Here is a 22,200-nt window from a genome sequence, read left to right as displayed (position 1 = left end):
GAACTCCACACCTCCCCCACTTTACACCCAGGCCTCCCTATCTGCATTTACAACCGCAACCGAGAAAGCCAGGAGACGTAAAACCGTTCATTCATTTATTGAATATTACTTTGCGACACGTTGATATAACCCATATCAAAGTAAAAATGAAAAGTAAACAAAAATAAACTCCAATGTTTATTAAAAGGGTTACATGTAAAACTGAAAAAAAATGATTAAGGCAAATTAACTTTAGATTAAGAACATGAAGCAACATTGTAATTATTAAGTATTTTACTGAAGCTATTAAAGCTATTTAATTATCTTTAATGCGTACATCTTGCCAAACACGTATGCAATTTAGGCGTGGTCCGAGCATAATTCACAGTGATCTAATAAACATTGTTACGATTATTATATTTCTGCAATCATTAGATAGAGATATTATAGAGATTCTGCTGGAAAAGCACTTGAGTACAATGTATATTTACACCTTTATTGTGATGCAAGTGCACTTTATGAGTCATTCTATTTTCAGGTCTATGACTTTGATTATCTATGATATTCTCTCAGATTAAGACATTGAACAGATTGAAGTACACAAACCAACGTAGAACTTCTGTATTTGAGCCTTTCTGATGATCCTGTTTGCTCCTCTGCTGCCAAGGTAAACGGTTAGCTACTAACATATCTCCTTATGAGTGAGCTCCTTCAAAAAACCTCATCTTCTCTGAGTGAACTGTGTCTCTTAGCCGCTTTACGGAGCCAGCCGTATCCTCTGCGATGGGTTCCACTTGGTCCCCCGATACGGTCAGCTGCTGGGTTATGACCACCGTTCCCCTGCTCAGAGTCCTCATTTCCTGGCTGGAGACTTCCCTGGTGATGTGTCTCTCCACGCTGGCGACGCCTGAGTGTTCTTGGGGCGCTCCTTCAAACCACGACGTAGCCTCTCTGAACTCAGGGTTCTTGGACATCTCCAAAGGGGATTGGACATTGAAGTTGGTGAGAATTGTGCTTTTCTGCACTTGTGGTGTCGCCTGGATATTGGACCTGATGACATGAATTTGATCAGACTCCAACTTGAGAGTGTCCACAGAAGAAGAGGAAACTCCTGAAGACAGGATGGTGAACATCTCTGGAAGGTTGGGTTCAAATGAGATCTGCGCACTCCTAGTTGTGGAGGTGATGATGGTGCTGTGAAGAGCACCCAGTTCCACAGCAGAATCAGGTCCACTGTATGTGACAGTGACCTTGGATGGGGATGTGAAGGACACACCTGTGTGCTCACTCGTGGCCGTAGAGCTGGCGTCGGCGAAGGCATCAGAGGACTGAATAGAGCCGGCTGTGCTCAGATCCTCATCCAGGCTCTCGGGGCTCCTCCCCGGAGGAGTGGAAAATCCAAACCTGGGGAACTTGAACAGACCAACTGGCTCGGGATTTGGTAGAGTGTAGTTTTGTATTTTTGGTTGGGATTTAATAACGTCTTTGTTTGTGAGAGATATTTCCTCATTTGAGGGGGGAGGATTTCTTTCCATTTCTTCTGGAGATGAAACATTAGATTCATCATCTATAAATTTAACTAGTTCCTGAGGTTCAGCTTTGGTTTCTAATTGATCATCTTTGCACACTGTATCAACAGGTAAGTATTCATCTTCAGGTTTAGCTTTGGAAAAGCTGAGTGTTGGCATCTTAAATGAAGGAAGTTTGAATTTGCTTGGTGAGCCATTAACTGGACTGACAGTATCCGGATTTTGAGAATCAGCGTTTGGAGCTACTGTTTTTATATCATGGCTTGGAAACATAATATCATCTTGACACTTTGGTTTACTAGTTTGTAACTCAGCGTTCAGATCCCTTGTCTCCTTATCCTGGCTTGTAACCTTAATACCCAATGGAATGGTTTGTTCCCAAGTTTTTATCTCTTTGTCCTGTTTCTCAACCTCCTCAGTGACGATTGGAGAGGCCAAGACATTGGTCTCTATTCCAGATCCCACAGCAACATTCAGCACCATTTTTGTCTCCATTTCGGGAGATTTATAACCAGTCTCTTTTACACTTTGTTTTGAAAATGAGAATCTTGGTAAAGAAAACCATGATTTCTTCACTTTCACATCTTCCTCTGGTGTACAAACTTCTAAGGCTGTCAAGGTGGCAGAAGCCTTTCCCACTTCCTTATCTACCTCTGCTTCTTTTCCCTGGAAATCATCTCTTTTTGACAAATTTAAATCAAACTCTGGCTGCGTTACATTTTCTGGCTCTTTTGGCTCTAAGTCTTTTCTGCCAAGATATGTCCCTGTGGTCTTTGTCATATTTACAGATGGAGCCTCAATACAAACGCTATGTGTGGTAACTTCAAAATGTCCTTCAATCTCAGAACCTTGACCTTCAACCTCAGAGATTTCCATTTGCCTCATCTTATCTCTTAGAAGAAAACCGTCCAGCTCTTTCATATTGGCATCAGTCTCGTGATCCTTACTGCTAGCTTTTTTCAAATTAGTCTCCAATTCTACAGAGGGAAGTGCCTCTACTAAAAAGTCTTTTTTTTTTCTCTCGCCTTCATCATCTGAAGAATGGATTTCTTTTTTGGTGTCGGGTAATCGAATACCAATCTGATGAGATTCAACAGAAGCATTTATGCCCTGGTCTTTGGTCTTTGAAAATGAAAAGGATGGAAATGACCAGCCAGCCTGTTTCACTGAAACATGATCCTCTTTTGCACATGCCCCTGGTTCCCCAAATGCTTTAACTTCAGAAACTGCCAATTCTGGCATTTTTGATTTTACATCGAAATCTTCGGTATCTGGCTTTGACACACTGAAATCCCCTCCTGGTCCTTTCACTTTTGGCATTGAGGGACCCAGATTTGCCATTTTAATCTTGCTTCCTTTCCCCATTCCATCAGGTCCTGTACTTTTCAGATCAATTGAAGGTCCTTCAACTTCAACTTTGGGTGCCGTGATGTCCACTGTGGCTTTAGGGATGTTCAGTTCTGCATCAAATTTGATTTGTTTGTCAACTTCAGGTATTTCTGCAGTGATGCTTGAAGATCCTGTTCCAAATTTGGGAAGTTTGAATTTAGGCATTTTAAATGTGGATGAACCGTCAAAATCTTTTGTATCCATCTCAGGCCCTTTCATTTCTAATTTAGCTGATGGTAGTTCAACATCAGTTAGGGTAACGTCAGCTTTAGCTTTTGGTAACGTTATGTTAACATCTGGCTTGGATAAACTGAAATCAATATCTGGTCCTTTGACCTTTGGCATTGAAATACCAAGATTTGGCATTTTAAACTTGCCTCCTTTCCCTGTGCCATCGATGCCGGTACTCTTAAGATCTATGGAAGGTCCTTCAATATCCACATTGGGTGCTGTTATTTCCATTTTTGCTTCTGGAATGTTCAGCTCTCCATCTAATTTAATTTCTTTCTCCACCACAGGTATTTCCACAGAGATATTTGGTGAAGCAGCTCCAAATTTGGGAAGTTTGAATGAAGGCATTTTATATTTGGATGGAGAACCTTTACCATCTTTTAATTTTAGATCAATCTCAGGCCCTTTAACTTCTACCTTAGTGGAAGTTAGTTCAACGTCAGGTAGGGTAACGTCAGCTTTGGCCTTTGGTAATGTTATTTCCACATCTGGCTTGGACACACTGACATCAATATCAGGTCCTTTGGCCTTTGGCATTGAAATACCAAGATTTGGCATTTTAAACTTGCTTCCTTTCCCTGTACCGTCAATTCCTGTTCTCTTAACATCTATGGAAGGGCCTTCAATATCCACATTGGGTGCCGTTATTTCCACCCTTGCTTCAGGAATGTCCAGCTCTCCATCTAATTTAATTTCTTTTTCCACCTCAGGTATTTCCACAGACATATTTGCTGAAGAAGCTCCAAATTTGGGAAATTTGAATGAAGGCATTTTATATTTGGATGGAGAACCTTTACCATCTTTCAATTTTAGATCAATCTCAGGCCCTTTAACTTCTACCTTAGTCGAGGGTAGTTCAACGTCAGGTAGCGCAACTTCATATTTAGCCCCTGGTATTGTAATGTCCATCTCTGGCTTTGAAACATTGGAATCCACTTCCGGTCCTTTCACTTTTGGCATCGAGAGACCCAGACTTGGCATTTTAATCTTGCTTCCTTTCCCCATTCCATCAGGTCTTGTGCTTTTCAGATCAATGGAAGGTCCTTCAACTTCAACTTTGGGTGCCGTTATGTCCACTGTGGCTTTAGGGATGTTCAGCTCTGCATCAAATTTGATTCGATTGTCAACTTCAGGCATTTCTGCAGTGATGCTTGAAGAACCTGTTCCAAATTTGGGAAGTTTGAATTTAGGCATTTTAAATGTGGATGAACCATCAAAATCTTCCGTCTCAATCTCAGGGCCCTTAACTTCTACCTTAGCTGATGGTAGTTCAACATCAGTTAGGGTAACGTCAGCTTTAGCTTTTGGTAACGTTACGTTCATATCTGGCTTGGATACACTGAAATCAATTTCTGGTCCTTTGACCTTTGGCATTGAAATACCAAGATTTGGCATTTTAAACTTGCCTCCTTTCCCTGTACTGTCGATGCCGGTACTCTTAAGATCTATGGAAGGTCCTTCAATATCCACGATGGGTGCTGTTATTTCCACTTTTGCTTCAGGAATGTTAAGCTCTCCATCGAATGTAATTTCTTTCTCCACCTCAGGTATTTCCACAGAGATATTTGGTGAAGCAGCTCCAAATTTGGGAAATTTGAATGAAGGCATTTTAAATTTGGATGGAGAACCCTTACTTTCTTTTAATTTTAGATCGATCTCAGACCCTTTAACTTCTACCTCAGTAGAAGTTAGTTCAACATCAGGCAGGGCAACTCCATATTTAGACTCTGGTAATGTAATGTCCACTTCCGGCTTTGATAAATTGAAATCCACTTCTGGTCCTTTCACTTTTGGCATTGAGAGACCCAGACTTGGCATTTTAATCTTGCTTCCTTTTCCAATACCCTCAGTGCCTGTGCTTTTCAGGTCTATGGAAGGTCCTTCAACTTCAACTTTGGGTGCCGTTATGTCCACTGTGGCTCTAGGGATATTCAGCTCTGCATCAAATTTGATTTGTTTGTCAACTTCAGGCATTTCTGCAGTGATGCTTGAAGAACCTGTTCCAAATTTGGGAAGTTTGAATTTAGGCATTTTAAATGTGGATGAACCATCAAAATCTTCCGTCTCAATCTCAGGGCCTTTAACTTCTACCTTAGCTGATGGTAATTCAACATCAGTTAGGGTAACGTCAGCTTCAGCTTTTGGTAACGTTACGTTCATATCTGGCTTGGATACACTGAAATCAATTTCTGGTCCTTTGACCTTTGGCATTGAAATACCAAGATTTGGCATTTTAAACTTGCCTCCTTTCCCTGTACTGTCGATGCCGGTACTCTTAAGATCTATGGAAGGTCCTTCAATATCCACGATGGGTGCTGTTATTTCCACTTTTGCTTCAGGAATGTTAAGCTCTCCATCGAATGTAATTTCTTTCTCCACCTCAGGTATTTCCACAGAGATTTTTGGTGAAGCAGCTCCAAATTTGGGAAATTTGAATGAAGGCATTTTAAATTTGGATGGAGAACCCTTACCATCTTTTAATTTTAGATCGATCTCAGACCCTTTAACTTCTACCTTAGGAGAGGTTAGTTCAACGTCAGGTAGGGCAACTTCATATTTAGACTCTGGTAATGTAAGGTCCACTTCCGGCTTTGATAAATTGAAATCCACTTCTGGTCCTTTCACTTTTGGCATTGAGAGACCCAGACTTGGCATTTTAATCTTGCTTCCTTTTCCCATTCCATCAGTGCCTGTGCTTTTCAGGTCTATGGAAGGTCCTTCAACTTCAACTTTGGGTGCTGTTATGTCCACTGTGGCTTTAGGGATGTTCAGCTCTGCATCAAATTTGATTTGTTTGTCAACTTCAGGCATTTCTGCAGTGATGCTTGAAGAACCTGTTCCAAATTTGGGAAGTTTGAATTTAGGCATTTTAAATGTGGATGAACCATCAAAATCTTCCGTCTCAATCTCAGGGCCTTTAACTTCTACCTTAGCTGATGGTAATTCAACATCAGTTAGGGTAACGTCAGCTTTAGCTTTTGGTAACGTTACGTTCACATCTGGCTTCGATACACTGAAATCAATTTCTGGTCCTTTGACCTTTGGCATTGAAATACCAAGATTTGGCATTTTAAACTTGCCTCCTTTCCCTGTACCGTCGATGCCGGTACTCTTAAGATCTATGGAAGGTCCTTCAATTTCCACGATGGGTGCTGTTATTTCCACTTTTGCTTCAGGAATGTTAAGCTCTCCATCTAATGTAATTTCTTTCTCCACCTCAGGTATTTCCACAGAGATTTTTGGTGAAGCAGCTCCAAATTTGGGAAATTTGAATGAAGGCATTTTAAATTTGGATGGAGAACCCTTACCATCTTTTAATTTTAGATCGATCTCAGACCCTTTAACTTCTACCTTAGGAGAGGTTAGTTCAACGTCTGGTAGGGCAACTTCATATTTAGACTCTGGTAATGTAAGGTCCACTTCCGGCTTTGATAAATTGAAATCCACTTCTGGTCCTTTCACTTTTGGCATTGAGAGACCGAGACTTGGCATTTTAATCTTGCTTCCTTTTCCCATTCCATCAGTGCCTGTGCTTTTCAGGTCTATGGAAGGTCCTTCAACTTCAACTTTGGGTGCTGTTATGTCCACTGTGGCTTTAGGGATGTTAAGCTCTGCATCAAATTTGATTTGTTTGTCAACTTCAGGCATTTCTGCAGTGATGCTTGAAGAACCTGTTCCAAATTTGGGAAGTTTGAATTTAGGCATTTTAAATGTGGATGAACCATCAAAATCTTCCGTCTCAATCTCAGGGCCTTTAACTTCTACCTTAGCTGATGGTAATTCAACATCAGTTAGGGTAACGTCAGCTTTAGCTTTTGGTAACGTTACGTTCACATCTGGCTTGGACACACTGAAATCAATTTCTGGTCCTTTGACCTTTGGCATTGAAATACCAAGATTTGGCATTTTAAACTTGCCTCCTTTCCCTGTACCGTCGATGCCGGTACTCTTAAGATCTATGGAAGGTCCTTCAATTTCCACATTGGGTGCTGTTATTTCCACTTTTGCTTCAGGAATGTTAAGCTCTCCATCTAATGTAATTTCTTTCTCCACCTCAGGTATTTCCACAGAGATTTTTGGTGAAGCAGCTCCAAATTTGGGAAATTTGAATGAAGGCATTTTAAATTTGGATGGAGAACCCTTACCATCTTTTAATTTTAGATCGATCTCAGACCCTTTAACTTCTACCTTAGGAGAGGTTAGTTCAACGTCAGGTAGGGCAACTTCATATTTAGACTCTGGTAATGTAAGGTCCACTTCCGGCTTTGATAAATTGAAATCCACTTCTGGTCCTTTCACTTTTGGCATTGAGAGACCCAGACTTGGCATTTTAATCTTGCTTCCTTTTCCCATTCCATCAGTGCCTGTGCTTTTCAGGTCTATGGAAGGTCCTTCAACTTCAACTTTGGGTGCTGTTATGTCCACTGTGGCTTTAGGGATGTTCAGCTCTGCATCAAATTTGATTTGTTTGTCAACTTCAGGCATCTCTGCAGTGATGCTTGAAGAACCTGTTCCAAATTTCGGAAGTTTGAATTTAGGCATTTTAAATGTGGATGAACCATCAAAATCTTCCGTCTCAATCTCAGGGCCTTTAACTTCTACCTTAGCTGATGGTAATTCAACATCAGTTAGGGTAACGTCAGCTTTAGCTTTTGGTAACGTTACGTTCACATCTGGCTTGGATACACTGAAATCAATTTCTGGTCCTTTGACCTTTGGCATTGAAATACCAAGATTTGGCATTTTAAACTTGCCTCCTTTCCCTGTACCGTCGATGCCGGTACTCTTAAGATCTATGGAAGGTCCTTCAATTTCCACGATGGGTGCTGTTATTTCCACTTTTGCTTCAGGAATGTTAAGCTCTCCATCTAATGTAATTTCTTTCTCCACCTCAGGTATTTCAACAGAGATTTTTGGTGAAGCAGCTCCAAATTTGGGAAATTTGAATGAAGGCATTTTAAATTTGGATGGAGAACCCTTACCATCTTTTAATTTTAGATCAATCTCAGACCCTTTAACTTCTACCTTAGGAGAGGTTAGTTCAACGTCAGGTAGGGCAACTTCATATTTAGACTCTGGTAATGTAAGGTCCACTTCCGGCTTTGATAAATTGAAATCCACTTCTGGTCCTTTCACTTTTGGCATTGAGAGACCCAGACTTGGCATTTTAATCTTGCTTCCTTTTCCCATTCCATCAGTGCCTGTGCTTTTCAGGTCTATGGAAGGTCCTTCAACTTCAACTTTGGGTGCTGTAATGTCCACTGTGGCTTTAGGGATGTTCAGCTCTTCATCAAATTTGATTTGTTTGTCAACTTCAGGCATTTCTGCAGTGATGCTTGAAGAACCTGTTCCAAATTTCGGAAGTTTGAATTTAGGCATTTTAAATGTGGATGAACCATCAAAATCTTCCGTCTCAATCTCAGGGCCTTTAACTTCTACCTTAGCTGATGGTAATTCAACATCAGTTAGGGTAACGTTAGCTTTAGCTTTTGGTAACGTTACGTTCATATCTGGCTTGGATACACTGAAATCAATTTCTGGTCCTTTGACCTTTGGCATTGAAATACCAAGATTTGGCATTTTAAACTTGCCTCCTTTCCCTGTACCGTCGATGCCGGTACTCTTAAGATCTATGGAAGGTCCTTCAATTTCCACATTGGGTGCTGTTATTTCCACTTTTGCTTCAGGAATGTTCAGCTCTCTATCTAATGTAATTTCTTTCTCCACCTCAGGTATTTCCACAGAGATATTTGGTGAAGCAGCTCCAAATTTGGGAAATTTGAATGAAGGCATTTTAAATTTGGATGGAGAACCTTTACCATCTTTCAATTTTAGATCAATCTCAGGCCCTTTAACTTCTACCTGAGTCGAGGGTAGTTCAATGTCAGGTAGGGCAACTTCATATTTAGCCCCTGGTATTGTAATGTCCATCTCTGGCTTTGAAACATTGAAATCCACTTCCGGCCCTTTCACTTTTGGCATTGAGAGACCCAGACTTGGCATTTTAATCTTGCTTCCTTTCCCCATTCCATCAGGTCCTGTGCTTATCAGATCAATTGAAGGTCCTTCAACTTCAACTCTGGGTGCCGTAATGTCCACTGTGGCTTTAGGGATATTCAGTTCTGCATCAAATTTGATTTGTTTATCAACGTCAGGCATTTCTGCAGTGATGCTTGAAGAACCGGTTCCAAATTTGGGAAGTTTGAATGTAGGCATTTTAAATGTGGATGAACCATCAAAATCTTCTGGCTCAATCTCAGGCACTTTAACTTCTACCTTAGCTGATGGTAGTTCAACACCAGTTAGGGTAACGTCAGCTTTTGGTAAAGTTATGTTCACATCTGGCTTGGATACACTGAAATCAATATCTGGTCCTTTGACCTTTGGCATTGAAATACCAAGATTCGGCATTTTAAACTTGCTTCCTTTCCCTGTACCGTCGATGCCGGTACTCTTAAGATCTATGGAAGGCCCTTCAATATCCACATTGGGTGCTGTTATTTCCACTCTTGCTTCAGGAATGTTCAGCTCTCCATCTAATGTAATTTCTTTCTCCACCTCAGGTATTTCCACAGAGATATTTGGTGAAGCAGCTCCAAACTTGGGAAATTTGAATGAAGGCATTTTAAATTTGGATGGAGAACCTTTACCATCTTTCAATTTTAGATCAATCTCAGGCCCTTTAACTTCTACCTTAGTCGAGGTTAGTTCAACATCAGCTAGGGCAACTTCATATTTAGCCCCTGGTATTGTAATGTCCATCTCTGGCTTTGAAACATTGAAATCCACTTCCGGTCCTTTCACTTTTGGCATTGAGAGACCCAGACTTGGCATTTCAAACTTGGTTCCTTTCCCCATTCCATCAGTGCCTGTGCTTTTCAGATCAATGGAAGGTCCTTCAACTTCAAATTTGGGTGCCGTTATGTCCACTGTGGCTTTAGAGATGTTCAGCTCTGCATCAAATTTGATTTGTTTGTCAACTTCAGGCGTTTCTGCAGTGATGCTTGTGTGTCCTGTTCCAAATTTGGGAAGTTTGAATTTAGGCATTTTAAATGTGGATGAACCGTCAAAATCTGCTGTCTCAATCTCAGGCCCTTCAACTTCTACCTTAGCTGATGGTAATTCAACATCAGTTAGGGTAACGTCAGCTTTAGCTTTTGGTAATGTTATGTTCACATCTGGCTTGGATACACTGAAATCAATTTCTGGTCCTTTGACCTTTGGCATTGAAATACCAAGATTTGGCATTTTAAACTTGCCTCCTTTCCCTGTACCGTCGATGCCGGTACTCTTAAGATCTATGGAAGGTCCTTCAATTTCCACCTTGGGTGCTGTTATTTCCACTTTTGCTTCAGGAATGTTCATTTCTCTATCTATTGTCATTTCTTTCTCCACCTCAGGTATTTCCACAGAGATATTTGGTGAAGCAGCTCCAAATTTGGGAAATTTGAATGAAGGCATTTTAAATTTGGATGGAGAACCTTTACCATCTTTCAATTTTAGATCAATCTCAGGCCCTTTAACTTCTACCTTAGTCGAGGGTAGTTCAACGTCAGGCAGGGCAACTTCATATTTAGCCCCTGGTATTGTAATGTCCATCTCTGGCTTTGAAACATTGAAATCCACTTCCGGTCCTTTCACTTTTGGCATTGAGAGACCCAGACTTGGCATTTTAATCTTGCTTCCTTTCCCCATTCCATCAGGTCCTGTGCTTATCAGATCAATTGAAGGTCCTTCAACTTCAACTCTGGGTGCCGTAATGTCCACTGTGGCTTTAGGGATATTCAGTTCTGCATCAAATTTGATTTGTTTATCAACGTCAGGCATTTCTGCAGTGATGCTTGAAGAACCCGTTTCAAATTTGGGAAGTTTGAATTTAGGCATTTTAAATGTGGATGAACCATCAAAATCTTCTGGCTCAATCTCAGGCACTTTAACTTCTACCTTAGCTGATGGTAGTTCAACACCAGTTAGGGTAACGTCAGCTTTAGCTTTTGGTAACGTTACGTTCACATCTGGCTTGGATACACTGAAATCAATATCTGGTCCTTTGACCTTTGGCATTGAAATACCAAGATTTGGCATTTTAAACTTGCTTCCTTTCCCTGTACTGTCAATTCCTGTACTCTTAAGATCTATGGAAGGCCCTTCAATATCCACATTGGGTGCTGTTATTTCCACCTTTGCTTCAGGAATGTTCAGCTCTCTATCTAATGTAATTTCTTTCTCCACCTCAGGTATTTCCACAGAGATATTTGGTGAAGCAGCTCCAAATTTGGGAAATTTGAATGAAGGCATTTTAAATTTGGATGGAGAACCTTTACCATCTTTCAATTTTAGATCAATCTCAGGCCCTTTAACTTCTACCTTAGTCGATGTTAGTTCAACATCAGGTAGGGCAACTTCATATTTAGCCCCTGGTATTGTAATGTCCATCTCTGGCTTTGAAACATTGAAATCCACTTCCGGTCCTTTCACTTTTGGCATTGAGAGACCCAGACTTGGCATTTCAAACTTGGTTCCTTTCCCCATTCCCTCAGTGCCTGTGCTTTTCAGATCAATGGAAGGTCCTTCAACTTCAAATTTGGGTGCCGTTATGTCCATTGTGGCTTTAGGGATGTTCAGCTCTGCATCAAATTTGATTTGTTTGTCAACTTCAGGCGTTTCTGCGGTGATGCTTGAGTGTCCTGTTCCAAATTTGGGAAGTTTGAATTTAGGCATTTTAAATGTGGATGAACCGTCAAAATCTTCTGTCTCAATCTCAGGCCCTTTAACTTCTACCTTACCTGATGGTAGTTCAACATCAGTTAGGGTAACGTCAGCTTTAGCTTTTGGTAACGTTATGTCCACATCTGGCTTAGATACACTGAAATCAATATCTGGTCCTTTGACCTTTGGCATTGTAATACCAAGATTTGGCATTTTAAACTTGCCTCCTTTCCCTGTACCGTCGATGCCGGTACTCTTAAGATCTATGGAAGGTCCTTCAATATCCACATTGGGTGCTGTTATTTCCACCTTTGCTTCAGGAATGTTCAGCTCTCCATCTAATGTAATTTCTTTCTCCACCTCAGGTATTTCCACAGAGATATTTGGTGAAGCAGCTCCAAATTTGGGAAATTTGAATGAAGGCATTTTAAATTTGGATGGAGAACCCTTACCATCTTTTAATTTTAGATCGATCTCAGGCCCTTTAACTTCTACTATAGTAGAGGTTAGTTCAACGTCAGGTAGGGCAACTTCATATTTAGACTCTGATAATGTAATGTCCACTTCCGGCTTTGATAAATTGAAATCCTCTTCTGGTCCTTTCACTTTTGGCATTGAGAGACCCAGACTTGGCATTTTAATCTTGGTTCCCTTCCCCATTCCATCAGGTCCTGTGCTTTTCAGATCAATTGAAGGTCCTTCAACTTCAACTTTGGGTGCAGTAATGTCCACTGTGGCTTTTGGGATGTTCAGTTCTGCATCAAATTTGATTTGTTTGTCAACTTCAGGCATTTCTGCAGTGATGCTTGAAGAACCTGTTCCAAATTTGGGAAGTTTGAATTTAGGCAATTTAAATGTGGATGAACCATCAAAATCTTCTGCCTCAATCTCAGGCCCTTTAACATCTACCTTAGCTGATGGTAGTTCAACATCAGTTAGGGTAACGTCAGCTTTAGCTTTTGGTAACGTTACGTTCACATCTGGCTTGGATACACTGAAATCAATATCTGGTCCTTTGACCTTTGGCATTGAAATACCAAAATTTGGCATTTTAAACTTGCCTCCTTTCCCTGTACCGTCGATGCCGGTACTCTTAAGATCTATGGAAGGTCCTTCAATATCCACATTGGGTGCTGTTATTTCCACTTTTGCTTCAGGAATGATAAGCTCTCCATCTAACGTAATTTCTTTCTCCACCTCAGGTATTTCCACAGAGATATTTGGTGAAGCAGCTCCAAATTTGGGAAATTTGAATGAAGGCATTTTATATTTTGATGGAGAACTTCTACCATCTTTTAATTTTAGATCAATCTCAGGCCCTTTAACTTCTACATTAGTCGAGGTTAGTTCAACGTAGGGTAGGGCAACTTCATATTTATCCTCTGGTAATTTAATGTCCACCTCTGTCTTTGATGAATTGAAATCCACTTCTGGTCCTTTCACCTTTGGCATTGAGCCCAGACTTGGCATTTTAATCTTGCTTCCTTTCCCCATTCCATCTGGTCCTGTGCTTTTCAGATCTATGGAAGGTCCTTCAAAGTCAACTTTGGGTGCCGCAATGTCCACTGTGGCTTTAGGAATGTTGAGCTCTGCATCAAATTTGATTTGTTTGTCAACTTCAGGCATTTTTGCAGTAATGCTTGAAGATCCTGTTCCAAATTTGGGAAGTTTGAATTTAGGCATTTTAAATGTGGATGAACCATCAAAATCTTCCGTCTCAATCTCAGGGCCTTTAACTTCTACCTTAGCTGACGGAAGTTCAACATCAGGTAGGGTAACGTCGGCTTTGGCTTTTGGTAGCATTATGTCCACATCTGTTCTGGATACACCGAAATCAATATCTGCTCCTTTGACCTTTGGCATTGAAATTCCAAAATTTGGCATCTTAAACTTGCTTCCTTTCCCTGTACTCTCAAGATCTATGGAAGGTCCTTCAATATCCACTTTGGGTGCTGTTATTTCCACTCTTGCTTCAGGAATGTTCAACTCTCCATGTGATATAATTTCTTTCTTCTCCTCAGGTATTTCCACTGACATATTCGTTGAAGTAGCTTGAGAACCTTGACCATCTTTTACTTTTAGATCAATGTCAGGCCCTTTAACTTGTACCGTAGTTGATGTTACTTCAATTTCAGGTAGGTTAACTTTAGCTTTACCCTTTGGTAATGTAATGTCAACCTCTGGCTTTGATACACTGAAATCAGTATCTGGTCCTTTCACTTTTGGCATTGAGAGACCCAGACTTGGCATTTTAATCTTGCTTCCTTTCCCCATTCCATCAGGTCCTGTGCTTTTCAGATCAATGGAAGGTCCTTCAATTTCAACTTTGGGTGCTGTTTTGTCCACTGTGGCTTTAGGGATGTTCAGCTCTGCATCAAATTTGATTTGCTTGTCAATTTCAGGCATTTCGGCAGTGATGCTGGAAGATCCTGTTCCGAATTTTGGAAGTTTGAATTTAGACAATTTAAATTTGGATGAACCATCAAAATCCTCTGTATCAATCTCCGGCCCTTTAACTTCTACCTTAGCTGATGGTAGTTTAACTTCAGATAGGGTAATGTCAGCTTTAGCCTTCGGTAACGTTATGTCCACATCTGGCTTGGATACACTGAAATCAGTATCTGGTCCTTTGACCGTTGGTGTTGAAATACCAAGATTTGGCATTCTTATTTTCGTTGTCCGTCCTCCAAATACAGCCTTTTTCATGTCTCCATGGGTTGTCTCGTCAACGTCTGGCCCCTCAATAGATGCATTCAGCTCAACTCCTTCAATATTTATTTTTTTGTACATTTCATGTTCTTCTGATGTTATATTTTGGGTGTAGGATCCACTTGTTCTACTTTTGAACTTAGTCATTTTCCATGTTGCGGAGGTCCTCTCACCATCCTTGTCTTCGGGTTCAATCTGAGATTGTTTGACTTCTACTTTCGATGACGGTTCAACCTCCCCCTCTGGTAATGTTATATCCATATCTGGCTTTGACACACTTAAATCAACTTCTGTCCCGATCGCTTTTGGCATAGAGCAACTCAGACTTGGATTTTTGAATTTGGTTCTATGTCTTTCAAGTTCAGTTTCTGTGGGTTTAGCCATAACTCTACGAGGCCCTTCATCAACGTTAAGTGTTGAGAGATTTCGTTTTGGTAAGGCAATGTCAAGATCAGGGAATCTGATGTCTGGTTTTGCAACTCCAAAGTTCGTGAAGAGGCTTTTTGCTTTGTCTGTTTTTTTTGGACTGGTCAAATCCTTGTTGTTGGCTTTGTTTTGGCCTGTGTATATTCCAGATGACCATTCAAAAGCATCCTCCTTTGTAGCATGTCCTTGTACATGGGTTTCTTCACTTCTACTTTCTTCTCCATGCATTAAAATATTCTCTCTTTTGTGTCCCTTAGTCTGCATTTCAACACTACTTAAGTCGCCTACTTCCTTGTTTTCCTTATTCATCTCTACTTCAGTCTCAGTAAAAATGTCATGAGAAACTAGATTGGCAGCGTTAATATTTGGCAGTTGGACTTTAGTCCTGCTCAGAGTCAGCCCTTCCTTTGTCTTGGTATCTGACATTTTGGTGGGAGTCCCGTGTGTTTTTACAGTTATTCTTTGTGCATTTGCATCTATCATTGTAATCTCTTCAATAATAGGGACTCCATCCGTGTCAACTTGAGGCAGCTTAAAACCGGGCAATTTTGAAACTGCTTCTTTGACACTTTTAACATCAATGGACATTTGTACCGTTTCTGCATTAAGTTCTTCAATGCCAATCATTGCCAACCCCTTAGGATCTTTAGTGCCTTGTTTCTTCCTCCCTGCTGAGGATGCATCCTCCATACCTGGTATCTCCATCTCCTCCCGTTTGGGAAGTTGTCTTTGGGAAGGACAGGATAGCCTTTCATAAGGATCTTGCTTTGGACCCTCTGTTACAATTTTTACTGAAACCTTCTTATCCTTTACATCTGTTTTTTCTATTATGTCTTCCATTCCAATGTCAGTAAACCCAACTGTGGGGAGTTTAAACGGGCTTCTCTTGGTGTCGGTTTTCTGTTTAGACCCCTTTGATAGCTTTTCAGCTTCCTTCTTTGGTTTTTCTTTTCCTATCCTTGGAGATATCTTTGAAATTCCTACATCTGAGGTGTCATAGGAAAATTCCACCTTTTGCAGATCTTTTCCTTCCTGGCTTGGCTTGGGTGCAGAGATGACCTCAAAACCTTTACCGGCAGTTAATTGTGTATCAGTGTTGATTGCAATTTGTGGCCACTCTACTTGTGATGGTAATGTTTTTGTAGCATCCAAGTTTTTATTTGTAGTAGGGTCTGGTACATCAACACTTCCCCCAAGTGTCTGTAGTCTTTTTGGGGAGGATTTCGCTTTAACATCTTGTTTGTGTGATTTATCTTTTCCCTTAATTTTCATTTTCAATTCAGACTTTTCTTTCTTCTTCTTTTTCTTTCCGCTGGGTGACATGTGGGCGGTGGGACTATCTTGCCCAACCAGAGCCGCGGTGATGTCTGCAGTCTTCAGAGTGCTGTCCACACTGATCAGCTCCACTCTGTGGTGGGGGGATTCAGGCTCGGCCATGTCAGCCATTCCTTGCTCAACCTTCAGCTTGCAGCTGTCAGGGATTTTGAATTGATGCGTTAAATAGGCCGGAGGGGATGCAACCTGCCGCTCTGGGGAGTCTGGGGGTGAGATCTCCTTCATGGGGTCCTCATTGACTCCGTTTAAGGGAGCAGTGGTCAATGTATCTGTGTCATGGTCTGCCTTAGCACTTTTACTACCCTTGTTCTTTGAAAGGTTCAGCTTTACCTTATGCTTCTTCTTGCCTTTCAGTGCTTCCTGTGATTTGATAGGGGTGTCAGTATCGCTGGTGGTGGGGCTCAGCTCAAGGCGGGTCTGATCCTCGGCCTCTGAGGTGCTGTGGGACCTCCTGAAGTGGGACTTCTTTCTGCCTTTCCCCAGAGAGGGGAACTTGGGCCATGAGATGCGAGCATCGCTAGGCCTCTTAGTTTTCCTTTGCTCTCTCATCTCTGGTGAGGTCACCTCTTCCTCCTGTTGAGGATTGATATGGAATCACATGGAAACATTAATTTGATTAATTATAAGCATATTTCATCCAGCCAAATGTACCCAATGTGAATATGTAAGTGTGATCGTGTAACGGCGGGCTCTCGGGCAGCACACCGCCAAGCAGCAGTTCCCAGGATTGGAAGGTGAGGGCTCCAATCTCATTCAAACATATTTGTGTTTGTGAATTATAGTGGGAGATTGGGACAGTCCCATACTGTGAATTGCTGCTTGTGCTCAAATACATTGCGAGCCATTATTTTGTACAGAGAACCAAATATTGTGAACTCCTAAAACTAAACTGAGTGGTATAATTGTCGTATCAGTGTTTCAGCTACAATGATATACTAAAATACCCTGTCCCCACACAAGATATACATCAACACTTGTAGTGGTTTCTCTTTATTTAAATTCCCATTCATGGTTGATAAGCTAATGATAGCTAGTGTCAAGTACATACAGTTTCTGTTTGGGTTATGCGGGTTGGAGTCCTGAGTGGGCCAAGCCTCAGAAGCAGGTCTGGAGAGATCAGAGAATAGTTACCTGAATGGTCTCGGGATGGCTGTCGGGGTCTTCTTCAGGCACTTCTTGCTTGCGTTTCAGGCACAGCTTAACCTTGTAGGCCTGCGCATGTTCCATGATCTGCAGGGCGTCTTCGTACGACACATTGTCAAAGTACACAGTGGCACTCAGGATCTGGTCCCCTGTGTGATGAGACGCATAAAGCCAAGACCATTGTTACCACATTTAAACTACTATACCAGGTACACCGTCCCTTTCAGGTACAATATATACCAGGTTTAACCTACTATACCAGGTATAACCTAAAGTACCAGGTATAACCTACTATACCAGGTATAAACTACTATACCAGGTATAACCTAATATACCAGGTATACCCTACTATACCAGGTATAACCTAATATACCAGGTATAACCTACTATACCAGGTATAACTTATACCAGGTATAACCTAATATACCAGGTATACCCTACTATACCATGTATAACCTAATATACCAGGTTTAACCTACTATACCAGGTTTAACCTACTATACCAGGTTTAACCTACTATACCAGGTATAACCTACTATACCAGGTTTAACCTACTATACCAGGTTTAACCTACTATACCAGGTTTAACCTACTATACCAGGTATAACCTACTATACCAGGTTTAACCTACTATACCAGGTTTAACCTACTATACCAGGTATAACCTACTATACCAGGTATAACCTACTACGACAGCTCTCACCTTCTATAGCAGGTATACCTCCCCTGGTCTGATGTCATCCTGAGACTCTCACCTTCTCTGACGCTCAGGTTCTTGAAGGCCGGGGACTCTGGGACCACCTGCGTGATGAAGATCCCGTCCCTCCCTCCCCCGCCGACGATCAGACCCTCCGCCCCACCGTCCTCGGCCGTCTTCACGATCACCTCCGACTCAGGGCTGTGAACGTCCTGAAATGATGTCAAACATGAGCCCTACGGGGTCCGGCAACCAGGGACCCCGCCGTCAGTATCTGGGTTCAGATCCCAATCTCTGGCGTCCACTCGTTGGACTGCTGCTCAGGGGTACGGTCTACAGGGCAGACAGCGGACTCTGAGAAGCATCAGCTAAATAACGAAAAAGTGGAGTCAAAATAGTAGATATTTTGTCTCCACTATATAGAAATATGATAAGACATAATTAAATACATAGTATGATATGGAAATATTATGCTGTACGTACAATATAGAAAATACTATAGACAATATAGAAAAGGGTTAGGGTTAGTTCTACATACTATGTACCACATAGTATGTAGAACATACTATATACTTCTTCCACATACTATGTGGAACGAAGTACGTTCTACATACTATGTGGTACATAATATCTAGGACATACTACATACTTATGCTACATACTATGTAGAACATACTATAAACTTGTACCACATACTAAGTAGAACAAAGTATGCTCGACATACTATGTGGAACATAGTTTGTAGAACATACTACATACTTATACTACATACTATGTAGAACATACTATATACTTTTACCACATACTATGTAGAACAAAGTATGTGCGACATACTATGTGGTACATAGTTTGTAGACCATACTACATACCTGTACCACCTACTATGTGGAACATAGTTTGTAGAACATACTACATACCTGTACCACCTACTATGTGGAACATAGTTTGTAGAACATACTACATACCTGTACCACCTACTATGTGGAACATAGTTTGTATAACATACTACATGCTTGTACCATCTACCATGCTGAACATAGTTTGTTGTATAAACGGGTCACTCTGTATCGTCCCTGCGGAGGCAGCAGGAGGTGCTCACCTTCAGTTTGCTCATCTTGGAAGACGAGCGCTTGTCGAACAGCGAGCCGAGACCAGACCTTTTCCCGCCTTTTCCACCCTTCTTCTGAAGGTCATGCTCTGCTCCGCCCTAAGGTCAAATATAGGGTCAGGGTTAACCTGAGGTCAAATAATACACAGGTGCAGAAGAGGTTGAACATTGTGTCCAAGCGACCCCAGGCGATAGAGTTGATACAGTAATGCACACGTCGGCATAGCAGTACCGTGACTCATCGTGAGCTGCAGCCCCTCCAATGGGACACAGCGATCGGGTGCCCAGGCTAAAGGTCACCTTAATACAATTTGAATGCGCTTTTATTTTGATACATAATCCTGAGTCATCAGGCCACAGTGGGACTATCTGTTTTCATGGCCAATGAAAAAGCTTTTAGGATTTTTATGTTTCCCCCTCCAAAATATATATCAGGCAATAATATTGATTGAATGCGACTACTTGCTCTTTGGGTGCGCGTGTGTGTGTGTGTGTGTGTGTGTGTGTGTGTGTGTGTGTGTGTGTGTGTGTGTGTGTGTGTGTGTGTGTGTGTGTGTGTGTGTGTGTGTGTGTGTGTGTGTGTGTGTGTGTGTGTGTGTGTGTGTACGTAAGTGCATGCGCGTGTGTATGCGCGTGTGTATATGCGTGTGAGTGTGCGTGTGAGCGTGCGTGTGTGTAGAACAATGACTTTGGATTTTGGTTTGAAGAAAAAAAACTTTTGAGGAGAGGAGGTGTTAGAGAATAGGGGAGGTGGTAGAGAGTAGAGGAGGTGGTAGAGGAGGTGGTAGAGAGTAGAGGGGGTGGGAGAGAGTAGAGGAGGAGGTAGGGGAGGTGGTAGAGAGTAGAGGAGGAGGTAGGGGAGGTGGTAGAGAGTAGAGGAGGAGGTAGAGGAGGTGGTAGAGAGTAGAGGAGGTGGTAGGGGAGGTGGTAGAGAGTAGAGAAGGTGGTAGAGAGTAGAGGAGGTGGTAGAGGAGGTGGTAGAGAGTAGAGGGGGTGGGAGAGAGTAGAGGAGGTGGTAGAGGAGGTGGTAGAGAGTAGAGGAGGAGGTAGAGGAGGTGGTAGAGAGTAGAGGGGGTGGGAGAGAGTAGAGGAGGTGGTAGGGGAGGTGGTAGAGAGTAGAGGAGGTGGTAGGGGAGGTGGTAGAGGAGGTGGTAGAGAGTAGAGGGGGAGGTAGGGGAGGTGGTAGAGAGTAGAGGAGGTGGTAGGGGAGGTGGTAGAGAGTAGAGGGGGTGGGAGAGAGTAGAGGAGGTGGTAGAGGAGGTGGTAGAGAGTAGAGGAGGAGGTAGAGGAGGTGGTAGAGAGTAGAGGAGGAGGTAGAGGAGGTGGTAGAGAGTAGAGGAAGGGTCAAGGGCGGAGGAGGTGGTAGAGGAGTTCTGCACCTCCTTGTCGCTGTCGGAGAAGCCGGCGGCCTCCGGGAACTCGTCCACAGGGGAGGATCCTTGAGGTCGCGGCCGCTTCTCCTCCACCTCGGACGGCTGGTCGTACAGCTGGGGGTCACAGGGCAGGGTCAGGGCCCACCTACCTGGCACGACTAGGGCTTTGCTAAATCTGGGGCTAAACCTGGTTTATACCAGGACTAAACTCAGGGCTAAACCTGGTTTAGATCAGGACTAAACCTGGTTTATACCAGGACTAAACTCAGGGCTAAACCTGGTTTATATCAGGACTAAACCTGGTTTATACCAGGACTAAACTTGGGGCTAAACCTGGTTTATACCAGGACTAAACGCTGGTCTGTACCTGGTGTATACCAGGACTAATCTTGGGTCTTAACCTGGTTTATATCAGGACTAAACTTGGGGCTAAACCTGGTTTATATCAGGACTAAACCTGGTTAATACCAGGACTAAACTTGGGGCCAAACCTGGTTTATACCTGGACTAACTCAGGGCTATACCTGGTGTATACCAGGACGAAACCTTGTCTATAACTCGTTTATTTATTTGATTTATTATATTATTTAACGAGTGAGTCAGAAGGAGTGCAGAACAGATGGTGGGGGGTACTGGTCTCACCGAGTCGTCTTCGGCCCCGGGCTCGCGTGCCTGTAACCTCCGCCCCCCTGCTGAGTAATCACAACAGAGACAGCACAACATTACATTAAGCTTTGGAACCTGTATTCATTTACACGTTTACAACCAAACCCCTCGACCCAGCCTTTAGAAATCCCTTCAGGTTTTTTCCGGGGTTGCTCTCCTGGAGAAGGAGCGATGCAGCTTCAGAAGGATGGTAGCTAGTGGGTTGGTTTGTCTTTCCTTGAACAACAATGAATGAAGAACCTCAGGGCTTAATAGTGTCAGGGTGATGATGTCCTGTCAACCCCTAACCCTCAGGGATAACTAGTGTCAGGGTGATGATGTCCTGTCATCATCTAACCCTCAGGGCTTACTAGTGTCAGGGTTATGATGTCCTGTCATCATCTAACCCTCAGGGATTACTAGTGTCAGGGTGATGATGTCCTGTCATCATCTAACCCTCAGGGCTTACTAGTGTCAGGGTTATGATGTCCTATCATCATCTAACCTTCAGGGATGACTAGAGCTTAATGGGGATAGGATGTCCTGTAACCACCTAACCCTGGAGTAGAACTACTGTGCTAGGAGGGGTTAGGATGTCCGCTAACTCTAAGCCTGCTACACCAACTGGCTAAACACAACGTCACATTACTATCTAACAGAACCCTAGACACTTCATACAGAACAAGTGGATCTTACTATACTGAACAATTTGATGTTACACCAGCTTAGAGGAACCAGAGTTTAGAGGTACCAGAGCTTAGAGGGACCAGAGCTTAGAGGTACCAGAGCTTAGAGGGACCAGAGCTTAGAGGTACCAGAGCTTAGAGGTACCAGAGCTTAGAGGTACCAGATCTCTGAGGTTTCAAGTTCATTTTTTACATTAAGAGCATTTAGTAGACACTCTTATCCAAAGCGACTTACAATAAT

The 22,200-nt window shown here is 42.3% G+C and overlaps 2 protein-coding genes across 2 annotated transcripts in view; one reads left to right on the top strand and one right to left on the bottom strand.

Annotated features, from left to right (window-relative positions):
- LOC115544457 (uncharacterized) overlaps positions 1 to 22,200 on the top strand; it is a 993,561-nt gene that overhangs the window by 269,869 nt on the left and 701,492 nt on the right. The window lies entirely within an intron of this gene.
- On the bottom strand, positions 82 to 21,406 carry LOC115544456 (neuroblast differentiation-associated protein AHNAK-like). Its single transcript, XM_030357419.1, has 6 exons — positions 21,271 to 21,406; positions 20,635 to 20,742; positions 19,247 to 19,354; positions 18,206 to 18,359; positions 17,439 to 17,599; positions 82 to 16,880 (listed from the first exon to the last, which is right to left on the bottom strand). The coding sequence occupies exons 1-6, from the start codon at positions 21,349 to 21,351 to the stop codon at positions 675 to 677; spliced, it is 16,818 nt and encodes a 5,605-aa protein (XP_030213279.1). The 5' UTR covers positions 21,352 to 21,406; the 3' UTR covers positions 82 to 674.

This window comes from Gadus morhua, chromosome 5 (assembly GCF_902167405.1).
Source record: "Gadus morhua chromosome 5, gadMor3.0, whole genome shotgun sequence".
NCBI classification, from domain to species: Eukaryota; Metazoa; Chordata; class Actinopteri; order Gadiformes; family Gadidae; genus Gadus; species Gadus morhua.
This window is presented reverse-complemented; position numbering and strand designations above follow the sequence as displayed.

Coding starts and splice junctions, on each gene's coding strand:
- LOC115544456 (XM_030357419.1), bottom strand. CDS start 21,351: ATGTTGTGCTGTCTCTGTTGTGATTACTCAGCAGGGGGGCGGAGGTTA. Junction 19,355..20,634: donor TCTCCGACAGCGACAAGGAG/GTGCAGAACTCC, acceptor ATTTGACCTTAG/GGCGGAGCAGAGCATGACCT. Junction 16,881..17,438: donor GCCATCCCGAGACCATTCAG/GTAACTATTCTC, acceptor AATCCTCAACAG/GAGGAAGAGGTGACCTCACC.